This window comes from Centroberyx affinis, unplaced genomic scaffold (assembly GCF_046629955.1).
Source record: "Centroberyx affinis isolate AG114_WGS23_722 - 3 ecotype Tasmania unplaced genomic scaffold, CSIRO-AGI_Caff_v1 ptg001727l_1, whole genome shotgun sequence".
Taxonomy (NCBI): domain Eukaryota; kingdom Metazoa; phylum Chordata; class Actinopteri; order Beryciformes; family Berycidae; genus Centroberyx; species Centroberyx affinis.
The window spans coordinates 56061-68429 of record NW_027280134.1 but is presented as its reverse complement, the minus strand read 5'-3'; the positions used below and the strand labels follow the sequence as shown (position 1 = coordinate 68429).

The window sequence follows — 12369 nt, the reverse complement described above, 5'->3', positions numbered from 1 at the left end:
AAACCAGCCTCACCTGCCACAACAAGCTGCCATGATGGTCCCATGATGGTCTAAATGCTGTTTCAGAGGCTTTTCCACCCCAAGTTCCTGTATCCTACATTGTACCTCATTCAGTAGGTGTTTCCTTATGCACAAATACAAAAAGGGACATTTCATTCATTTTATTTTTAAAACATGTATAACAAAAAAAAAATGAATCCAAAACATAATTTACACTAAGTGTACAAAATATTAGGACCATGCTCCTCTAATTAAGTTGCAACGTCTTGCACAAACCATGTCTCAGTTGTCCATAAGACTTGTAAATCCTACTGTAACATGTCTCCTCTGTTTCATTTACATTTCTCCTGCATGACTGAATTGGACAAAATATGTGAAACCAACAAGGGCTCATAGCTCGCAGCTGATGAGCCCATTTCACAGAAAGAACAGGCGGACCCAGTATCTTGTACACTTAGTGTAGCAATTTACAATCTGAATAAAGGAAATCACAAATATCAGAAAAATCTGAGCATAAAATCACTTTGGACCTGCGGTTCCCCAAAGTACCTTAAAGCTACAGGTGGGAATCATGCGGCAACTAGAGCTTGCTTTTCAGGACGACCTCCTTTTCAGCCTTGACCCACGACTACAGGTCCTGCCAACATGAGAGACACGCACGATACAGAACAAACTCTTTTAAAAGTCTGTTCTTGAATTAGACAGCATAGTATTTCTACCAGAGGCGTGAGTTTAACCAACTTCAACAACGGTTACATGAATGTTAAGATTTTCTTTTCCCTGTTTGGGCAAGGCAAAGATGAAATTAGTAGAAAGCTGAATTTAAAAAAGGAAAAACATTGGATTTTCAACCTTTTGGGGCACAAATTTGATCTTCACATGGCTATCTAAATGGGGAAAATTAAATTCTGCGTGTTTTTCCCTGTTTAGACAATCATACAATCAGATCTATGCCACTACATGTTAAAAATCAACCATTTGTGCCTGTGTAAATCCCACCATAGATGCCTGTGGGAAACCGGGTCCAATCTAGTTAAAACATTCATGGATAGAAACACATGGCTTATGAATGACGGCTACAGTAAAAAAAAAAAAAAAAAATGCTATAAAAGATGTTAGTACGATTCAATTCTACAGTACAGTTAAATTGCTCTTTGTTTAATTTCCATCTATGAGCAAACAGGGAAATGTAATTTGCAGGATGTTATGAACTGTTAAGACACCGGAGGCCCAGTCAAAACAGAATGGTTAAATCCACACCGCGATCCATCAAGTTCCCCTTCACAGGCCACTTACTGAATGTTGGGATTGAGCTGTGGGGATGAGGCACACCAGAGTGGTGTCTGTGTGGGGGGAAAAGTGTACGGGGCTGGGAAAGTGTGTGTGTGTCTGTCTGTTTGTGGAGAGAGGTATATGTGGTCGCCTGCCTCAGACGGCCTGGAAGCGGTGTAGAAAGCACAGGAACTCCTTCTGCAGGGTGTTTGTGTGTGTGTGTGTGTGTGTGTGTGTGTATGTGTGTGTGTGTGGTGTTGGGACACAGGGACGCCTCTGGATGGTTCACCGTAAAGACACTGCAGACTCAGTCCAGGATTGAATTTTTCCCCTCTCTCTCTCGCAAGTGCATTACCGTTTCTGCAACACTAATGCAGAAATTGAAAATGCAGAAACGCTGAGGGATTTGCCATGCAATTTATCTGTGAGGATTACAACACTCTTATAAATCATACTCTTAAGGTTTCCAGATTTTTTTGTCCTTCAACATTTGCCCAAATGAGTATCTGCCAGTATAATAACCTCAACATCAGCTATCCTGCTTCCAACACCTATGAACAGCGAACTACTAGTATGACAGTAGCTGAGGTAGTGGGTCCATGCAATGAACGTCAATATGTAACCCACACATATTTTTAAACACATTTTGAAGACAGTGACGTCCATCACAGGAGACATGAATGGGCTTTTTGCCTCATCTACAATGCTAGAATTGGCAACATCTTTGTGACTGCAATCAACAGTATTTTTATTTAAAATACTGAAAGCTTATTTAGATTTTAACCAAAGATGTGTTGCTTTTACTTGTGCTATTTTGTGTCTGCAAATAATAAACCAAAGTTTATTGTCCACAGTTGTGGATGTTTATTTTTCTTTTTAAGTCCAGACTACTGAATTTCAAGGTTTTTTTTGTTGTAAAAATTGGTTCTTTTCAACTGAGAGGCGAGGCAAAATGTAAACGGTCCACAGACAGGAGCTGTGACTCCAACTGAAACCAGAGAAGAAGCCATACAGCAGCTGGGAGCCAAACCTCCCTGCAGAGCTTCAGTCAGACAGAGAGGGCGAGCGCAGGGACCTGCCGCTGGCCGGGCTGTTGCTGTAGGCGTGGGAGTTGTCCCTCTCCCGGTCCTTCTCCTTGTCCTTGCTTTCGTGTTTGTGCTTGTGCTTGTGTTTGTGCTTGTGCTTCTTCTTCTTCTTCTTGTGCTCGTGGTGGTGGTGGTGGTGATGGTGGCCGTGCTCTCCTCCGTGCTTGGAGGACGAGGAGGTGGTCTCTTTGGAGAAGGAGGGCACCGGGGTGGCGGGCATGGAGAGTAGGGACTGCTCCACGGATGGTGGTTCCTTACCTAATAAGAGAGACGGGATGAATTTGTGTCTATTTGTGTGTGTGTATTACCTGGTATGGGTCTTTCTAGTATATTTAGGGGATGGCGTATGAAATTGATTGTGTGTGTGTGTGTGTGTGTGTGTGTGTGTTAACCTGGTGTGGAGGGTCTCTCTAGCAGATTGAGGTGATGGTGGATGAAGGCTTGGCTGTCATGAACAGTCTCCATATCTATGTCTTCCTCTTCCATTGTGTTGAACTGCAAGACAGACAATAACCAAATATTAATACCCCATGAAAATCAATGTCACCTGTATGTTTCTATGTACAGACTGAGAGAGCAGAACATCACTTTGTTTTTGTGATCTCTTTGGATAGCAGGGACTATTATGTAAAGGCTAACAGAACATTGCAGATGTCAGTCAGTGAACCAAAAGTACACAAAATAATAATAATATAATTCAAAACTCTTCAGTGGGAGGCAAGATCAGAGCAGCTCAGACAGAGGAGAGAACAGGAGAGCAAGGCAGAGCAGGAGGGACACGAAACGAAGAAAAGAAAATGAAAGCAGAATTCTTTTACCCTGATCTTGTAGCGTCCTCTGCTCCCCTCTTCGTCCTGTTGCTGCAGTATCTGTCCTGGCTCTGGAGGAGAGCCCAGAGGGGTGTCAGCCTTCCTCTTCAGCCCCTGAGGGGGCTGGCCCACCCCACACACCCCTGATGCAATAGGGTCTGGCTCCTCATCCACCTGGTAGAAAGTGGACAAAATGAGATTGTTTTTTGCTTTCCGATGATGTAACAGCTCCCGTCTGAGACCCTTTTGCACCCTTACTAGTAAACACTATGCTGGATTAATTTGAGAATGCAAAATGCGACCAAACCAACCAATGGATGGGAAGTGTTTTTTAAGCAGGCTAACTGGTCACTTAACATGACTCCAACAATGTTATTGTCAGTATTTTTTAAAAATTGGCTAGCCTGGTTCCAGACTTCTGAACTGCGTCCTACCCACTCTTCAGATTTTGTCGAGTGATTCAGAGACTCTGGTGTTGCTCTTGTCAACGGCTTGTTCTCGCTCAGAGAAACGAGCCAATCCGCGACTTTGCGGCCGGGACTAAAGTTTGGAACTTTGTGCAACATTTTTTCATTGCTGTTTCGGCAGAATAATATTTGTTGAAATCATTCCTTAACCAACAGTTTGTCTTTGCAAAGACAATATATTTATCAAAAACGGCCGACATTCTTGGTAAAATTGGTTATTATTAGTTAATGAAGTGCAGTTTCTATTTACACCCGACTGATTGACCTGACAGTGAAATGGTCTGAAACCCTGTTGACTTACAGTTGAGTAGCCCATGCCAATGCCGTGGATGCCTATACTGGCAGGGGTGTCTATAACAGCGCTAACCCCCAGCTCAGGCTTGATGATGGGGTTGAGCACAGCTTTCTTCTCCTTCAGGTTCAGCACCAGGCCCAGTTCTGGCAGGGGCAGGCAGGAAGGCCGAGTCAGACCAAACAACGTATAGTAGAGGTTCACAGCGTCGCAGCGCAGCCGCCAGTCATGGGAGGTACCTGGGAAAAGGAGGGGTAAGGTGGAAAGACAGGGGGGTGGGATGATGGAAAGAAAAAAAAGGGAGAACAGGTTAGACCAAACAAAGTGTTGCAAAGGTTCACTGTCACTGTGCAACTGGCGAGTGACGGGAGGTAGATAAAGAACGAGAGAGGGAGGGAGGGATGGAAAGAAGGAGAGAGAGTGAGTGGGGTGAAGGAAGAGGCAGGGAAGTAGAGGAAGGAAAAGGAAACGGGGAGAAGGAAGAAGACAGTGAGGGAAAACAAAGGGACATTGATCTTGGGAGAGACAGATTGCCACAGAGGTTCAATTAATTCTGAGTTCAAGGAGGCATTTCATTTTCTTCAACCACATTTTTATTTCACTGTTCCCACAGAGAAAACATGAGAACTACTGACACTGCTAAAACACTGGAGCATCAACTCTCAGAGCTGACACGAGATCTGAACACATCATTATAAGCGAGTCATTCGAGTACTAGTACTTTGATAGTTGGAATAAATTAAACACCAAATGTTGCTGAAGTTGACAATCCCAAGGCCAGACGGCTAACATGGGGGGTGGTTTGTGGGTTTGGATGAAATTTGAAATAAATGAGTGTAACAGCAGCAGAGAGCACTCTAACTTTATGTTCTGACCTTCAGCCAGTGAAACACCATCCTGTGTGTGTGTTTAACACACGGGGGGGTTGCGGGTTACAGAGACGAATAAAACAACCAACACATTTTCATACCATAGTATTAAGGCCACCACGCTCTGGTCGCTGTGTATTTAGATTGGCAGACTTGGCCTGCACAGCCAGGCTGCCCAACAGCCACCCACACTGATTGACCTACAAACAAAATGTAAGTTGGTAGAATTCTAAGTAATGATCCTAAATATTTTTGTTCATTCTTAATGGTTATAAGTCAACAAACAAGTTAATATGTTGCAACAAGTACAGAATTGTCTACAAGAATATTAAATTATGAACTTGTTCTCGTATTTGGATTTTGAGGCTGCTGAGTATTTGGCTTGGCAGACTTAGCTGGTACAGCCTGTCTAGCTAGCTGACAGACACATAGGACCCCCTGGAAGAGAATGAATTAATGAAACCTGAGGACACAATAGTAGAAGGCAGAGCCATGTACAGTATATGGGAGAGTTACGGCACTGAAAATACTAGCAGCTCTTAAAACGTTTTCAGACGAGGACAGGATGTAACAACCAATGACCAATAAAGAAGGATAAAGACAAGTAGCCAAATATTTCATCTAGAACACACTACGAGCAGAAGCTGTGGACCTCCTGTCTAGCCTTTACTTGCATTAAGATTATGACATTTGAGTTTAACTATTCCTGGTGGTATGCATGTTCCTTGGGTCTCATTGTACCCAAGGGGAATGTGGCCCTTTGATGCTGTGTGAGATCATCCTGATGACAGTGAGCAAGATGGACATCAAAGCCAACTGCTACCCTTGCAAATGTCTGGGGCTGCCATATTGCTTCTCACAAACTGGTCTCTTTGGGGAAAAACACATATATAATTTCTACCAGGGTGACATACAGGAAAAAGCAAGGCTGATGCTGAAGCTCAGGGAGTCCTGTGACCAGATCTCATTGCGGGCACATTCACACCGTTCTGCCAGTGTACTTTTACCTGAAAGTCAATGGGGACTGCCTGAAAATAGCAGCATTGGAAAGATGCTGCACCTGACATCTTTTTTTATGCAAAACAAAGCGGTTTTTAAAGCTGAGAAATGTTCAACTTCATAGAGGAGCACTTGGAGGACATGAACAGCTTGTTTGTGTCCAACTAATCACAACAAATAAGAGGCAGGTTTCACAATAAACAGAATGAAGAAGACTTGGTAGTAGTGGTTATTCTGACGGGAGCACAGCGGCTATGTTGTCAGGATTTCTGCTAAAGCTAAGTGTCTGAGAGTTGGACATAAGTAGTGTTTGCTGATAGTAGCAGCTATAGCAGCAGGTCGCTATGGAGACAAAGTCAAACAACTTGCCTTTTCCAAATTATCAGCACAAAATGCAGTTATACAGCACTTTTTCTGCAAAAACCTTGCTACTGTCTGCGGAACCGTCGGCTGTAATACTGCACAGAGGCACAGAGCCTGTCAGCTCTGTGGAACCACAAATGCAGATGTACAGCATGTTCTGTCAGGCTGCAAAATCACACTAGCACAGGCACAATACAGGTGGCAGCACGACCACGTGCTGAGGAGGTAAGCCAAGACCGCGCAGCTGCAACTCCTTAACAAATCCTGTTTCTAAAGAAAGGAAGAGTGTAGGGAAGGAGCAGAGGGCAGCAGTAACAGCCGTAAAATCAGAAATGATATGGAACATTGACCTGGGCAAACGGCCGAGATTGACAGCAGAGATCAGTGGCACATAATCACAAACTGAAGAGGCGCTGTGGTGCAGGGAAGCCAAGAGAGTCTGACTCATCAAGCTGGCGGTACAAAGTTAAGAGGAAATTGAAGAAGCCCATCAAATTTGCCTCCTGAGTACCTGGATGGTGGGGGTGGGGGAGGGGGCACCTGAGTTCTTGCTCCAGGAGATGTTCTAGGGAAAGGAGTGCAAGTCTGAGAAGTGCTGGTCCCTGGCCGATTACCCAGTAGCAAACTCAAGGGCAATTTTAGAGGTGTACGGGCCCCATAGGTCTATATTACACCCACTTGTACACTGTACAAGTAACTATGTAAAGAAAGTGACCTCATTGTCAGGACTCATGCTGGAGATATATTAATTCTAGTGCCACATTTTGTTAGTGTGCATTAGTGAATTACTACTTTACTAGGGTTCGGGTTAGTTGGAGTGAAGCCAAATTGTAGCACCACTCCAACTAACCCTAACCCTAGAGGAACTATTTCAAAGTTTCAAGGAAAGATCTGGCAACCAGTTGACTGAGACACACAAGTTTTGTGTTACACTTTTGAAAAGAAAGGCAAGAATTTAAGACAGAACCGGTTCCCTCAGTGTGATTCCCTTTTAAGTTAATTCAAAACCCCTTGGGTTCTATTATAGAGGGTTACAGAGAAGGTTCAAACGGTGTCAGCAAGTTGTGCAACAGCAGATTTCTCTAGTAGTCTGACAGAAGTCTGTCCAGTCAAACACATGGGGAAGCAGGAAACTTATTTTTCTCTCCCTTTCTCCATTTGAAAGAAAAAATTTAGGGATTATTTTCAGATGATGAAATACCTCAATCGATGGATGCTTTTATCCAAAGGGACTTGGCCAGTCCCTTAGTGCCATGCTCTACCCGCTGAACAACACATGGAATGGAAACCTTACGCACATAATAAGTAATGTGATTCACACAATATTCAGAGGGGCGGTGGTAAACTAGCTTTTCTCTTGACTATCTCTCCCACCGAAAAAAATAAAGGCAGAAATCTTTGATATGATTGTAATAATATATGGCAACTGATGGAAAGGAATATTACATATTTTATTATTGGTAGTGAGGTCCCAGTAGCAATCAAACCTCTAAGCCTGGAAATGTTAATGCCATGCTCTACCCATTAAGCCACACAAAAACACGACCACATGTTATTGAGATCTGTGAGAAGGAACCCATTGTGATTACATTTAACCAAGGAGTTTTATAAAACTTTTAGACAATGCCAGTAGGTTGTGAAACGTTTCCTCAGCAGTCTGACTGTCCAGTAAACCAGAAGTAGGCGGTAAAATGAGACTGAAAGATCTTATGTTTAGGAGTTTTTCCATGCCAAGGGGGGTAATTCTGAGGAACTGCTGGCTTAGATATACTGTATAGTTAAATAGGTAAAACAATGACGGGACAGAATAGTGAGTTTCTTGTAAGTTGACCTAAAACACATTAATCTCTCTGTGTAGATGTAATGACAACCCGCTGAAGTGACATGTCTCCCCTGCAGTAAGAAAGCCTTTTAGTTCAAATGGATTATCTGCACCTTGTCCCAGCTGAAAAATGAGGGAAATATGTTTGTGAATAAAATGTTTTGCATCAGTTTTGTTAAATGAACTAACTGCGTTAGTAGTGTGACTGCAGTTTTAGCAAGAAATACTGAACGTGCATGAATTGAACTTCTCCCCTCAATGCAATTTTAGAGAGTCTGGATCGGGGGCGTCCTGGTGGATCAGTGGTCTGGGGTGCGAACCGTGTAACCGCAACGTTCTGAGTTCGAATCCGGCCTGGGACATTTGTCGCATGATATCCCCCTCTCTCTCTCTCCGCAATCTTTCCTTTCTTTCCCAAACCATACTGAGCATGTTATGCATTTTGAATTCAGTAAGGAGTCATACTGTATTCCCGAAAATGATATCAGACAGCTGTGCAGTTCAAGAGTTGAGCAACCCTTCACATCATCAAAAGTGATAAATGGCAGCTGCTCCATATGAGTCTAATTTAATCCTATTCCTGTGTAAGTATGCAGGTGTATGTCTGTGTGTACTATGTGTATTCTATGTGTATGAGAATATGTGCGCCGTGCTTCTGTGTGCTATGTGTGTGTGTTGTATGTGAGCGTGTGTGCATCCATGCGCATAGCGTGTATGCATGTGTACAGGAGTGCACTGGCTGCATTTGTATTGTATGTGAATACACGGGAAAGCTATGCATGTGAATTTGCATATCCCTCTGAGAAACGCATACATGCATGCATTTCACCAGGCAGCAAGAGGTTCAGTGTCTTGCTCAAGGACACTTCAGCAGTACGGACACACTGGCTGTGCGGTGGATGTGTGTGTTGTGTGTGTGTGTGCATATGAGTGTGTGCATGCATGTTCTTGTTGCATGTGCTCTGTGTCTATTGTATACATGAGCATGCATACAGAATGTATGTATGTACAGTATGTATGTATATGTACAGTATATAAATATGTTCTATGCTCTGTGTGTGTGTGTGTGTGTGTGTATCTCCTCCATGTGTTCCACAGATACATCAGTGCAGTGCCAGCCTTATGAAATGTATATATATATATATATATATTCAGTCTATTGCAAGTTCATTAATCTCCTGTCCTGCCAGTTACAGACCTGAGGGTGCCGGCCTGTCTGACTCCAGGACAGCATGCCGCCAGATAAGGATTTTTATATCTTGCCCTCATGCTTTACCCTTAGGTATGTGGTGTGTGTGTGTGTGTGTGTGTGTGTCGCACCTGAGTTCATGAGCTTCCACAGCTGGTCAACCAGAGCTTCATTACAGAGAGCTGAATCTGTTGCTTTGGTGAAGGGTGGATTCTTAGCCAGCATGCCCAGGATCTTGTGTCTGATTGGACCACAAACAAGTACAAGGCTGAAAATACAAAATCTGCACAACTGACAGACAAACAGACAATCAGTCAACAGTGAGTCTAGTCTTCTCTGGACGGCATTAGCATTACCAGGTGAGGTTAGTAATTGGATTACACATTGGTCAGTCATCCGTACTGTAAAATAATTTACTGGGGGGGCTGTGGTAATCAGGGTACCCGCCAGTGTGTGCCACACAGCTTCACCCACAGTACAGCAAAACTGACTTTTCTAGGCACCAAGTTGTGCTTAAATGCATTATCTCTTGAATTGCTTATTTTATATTCTCTTTGTGTGCTTATATTGCATTTGTCTTTTTTCCTGCTGAATCCTATTACTTTTGCAACAATCTAATTTCCCCACGGGAATCAATCATCTAATGTAAAAAGTGATGCTGCTCTACCCTGACATGTTCATTCCAAAAATTCCCAACCTCCCCAGTGATATTAATGCTGCCCAGAGAGGGCATATGAGCTAATCTGGCTTGCGGTAATGCTTATACTTTAATTAAGTTCATAAAAATTTCAAAGTTTTAAGAAATTTCCCAGCATAATTTCTGCTTTATTTGACAGTAGAGTAGTATAATACAATTTTACAGCACAGATGGGAAGACTAAAAGGTAACGACATGCAACAAAGGTCATGGCACATATTCAGATCAACAATGTGGCAAGTACATTGTATACAGATTGCGAGAGACAGAGACAGTCTACTAATGTGTGCTGAATAAGTGCAGATTGTGGAGTCAACGTGAAGTTGTGTGTGGATCTGTTCAAAAGTTGTGTGTGTGTGCACATGCATGTATGCGTGTGTGCCTGCGAGGTGCTAGCTGACCTGACATAATGAGCTGGGTCATTCTGGACCATGTTGAGCAGCCACTGCAGCTCTGCTGAACTCCGTTCAACTGGAGGAGAAAGACACTATTAATTCACATGCACACACAGAGTGAACACGCATACCAAACCTAAGCACAAATCTACACACACTGCACTACATTACTCCGCACCACAAACATTCACACATCACACACACTTTGACTATTCACTCACTGGCCACTGAATTAGGTACACCTCCCCCTTTAAGAAAACAGCTCACTCCTCCTGTCAGTGTTTCACGTATAAATAAAACATAAATATAACTAAAGTAAAACTCAGCAAAGAACAAGAACATGAAGGTACAGTGGACAACTGAAGAATGTAAAATTGATACGTGGTCCGCCAAATCCCGTCTTCTATTACAACATGCTGATGGCAGGGTCAGAATCTGGCATTAGCAGCTTGGTGTTGTTGGTGGTGGTGTAATGGTGTGGAGAATGTTTTCTTGGCACACAATACAGCCCTACGAACAGCATCGTTTGATATACCTAACAAACCTAAACATTGTTGCTGACCAGGTGCATCTCTTAATGACCACAGTCTACCCTTTTTTGAATGAATACTGCCATCATCTCAAGATGGTTCCAGGGAAATGACAGTGGCTGATTATCATATGCAAGAACGCCAAGTTGATATTTGTGTCCTTGTGGAGAAAGTTCTTCCCAAGTTGTCTTTGAGAAAATTATCTTCCCATGAAAGTAAGCACAGAGAAGCTTGCTTGTAGTTTGAGATGGGCTGTGTGCTTCACATCAATTAAGACACAGCTGCTCAATTTTCCACCTGTTTCAACCGGCTCTGTACTGTAGACTACAACGCTGCTTGGACGTGGAGCATCGTTCTCGCAATGAATCTTGGGGCTTTCTATTCGCTCTCGTCGGCCAAGTCACCATCCAATGCATCCTCGATATTTTGAGGTTGGCAAGCAAACTTCTGGGATTACTATCCGTCCTGCATCCTGTCGTCGTTCTTTTGTTTTGGAATCATGCTTTGGTGGTTACATATTACGTAAATCGCGTTATGGACACAAGAATGCACAAGAACGCATATTGATTGACTTTAATTTACTCCAGCAGTCCGTAGATCTCAACCCAACAGGGCATGTTTGGGTTGAGGTGTAACAGGATGTTTGCAGAATGAATGCGTGTCCAAAAAATCTGCAGGAACTGCATGACAGGGTCAGCATGGACCAAGATCCCTATGGAACGTTTCCAGCACCTTGTCCAAGCATCGAAAATTTCCAGCTGTTCTGGCAAAAGGGGGTCCTACCAGTCACTAGCAAAGTGAATAGTCAGTGTATATACATGCTGTTGCATATTATACACACACACAGACAGATGAACGAATCCACTCGCACATACACACACTTTGAACCAGACACAAAGGAGCCACTGATGCCGGTCTCTAGGGAGCTGTGAGGTAATAAATGTAATAAATGCCGTTTGTATATGTGCATGTGTGTGTGGATGTGTGTGCATATCTGTCACCCTGCAGGGTCAGAGATGTATGCATGCAAGGCCAGGTGTGCTGAGGGGACAAATGGTCTGTGGACAAAGTGTAAGAGCTAGCGTGCGCGTGCGTGCGTGTGTGATGAGATAGCTAAAACTTGACCATCACAAAGAAGTGCTATTGGGTCTGTTGTAAGACAAGAGCTGGTGTGCCTGTATTCAATGGTGTACCTCTAGTATAGTCCACCACAGCCTCCAGTGCTGCAACGCGAACGTCAACAAAGTGTCCATACTCAGCGTAGGACATGAAGAGCGACGGGTCACTGGGAATATGACCGTTCTTCTGCAGCTGACGGATTGCCCTCAGACAACTGAAGAGGGAGAGAGAAGGAGAGAGAAGGGATAAAAAAAAGAGATATTTCATATCACTCCAATTGTGTATGAATTGATTCCTGCTCATTCCTAAGGCATTTCTGTCTGTCAGTAATATCGGTTAGATATGATGAATTGATGAACAGATGGTGATATAAGTTCCAGGGTTTTTCCTGCATAGGACAATTTTCTGTAGCCATCAAAGCTTTTTCCAATGATTTGACTTTTGGTGCAATTTGGCTATTCA

General features: G+C 43.3%; 1 protein-coding gene across 1 annotated transcript in view; it reads right to left on the bottom strand.

Moving 5' to 3' along the window:
- Positions 1-166: 166 nt before the first annotated feature.
- The window catches only part of taf2 (TAF2 RNA polymerase II, TATA box binding protein (TBP)-associated factor), a 32158-nt gene continuing 19955 nt past the window's right edge, over positions 167-12369 (bottom strand). Inside the window, exons 21-27 of the mRNA XM_071528811.1 lie at positions 11982-12121; positions 10265-10334; positions 9299-9408; positions 3935-4164; positions 3176-3328; positions 2750-2852; positions 167-2615 (exon numbers count right to left, since the gene is read on the bottom strand). Coding sequence (XP_071384912.1) covers positions 2317-2615; positions 2750-2852; positions 3176-3328; positions 3935-4164; positions 9299-9408; positions 10265-10334; positions 11982-12121 — 1105 coding nt within the window. The 3' untranslated portion in view covers positions 167-2316. The remainder of the gene's footprint in view (positions 2616-2749; positions 2853-3175; positions 3329-3934; positions 4165-9298; positions 9409-10264; positions 10335-11981; positions 12122-12369) is intronic.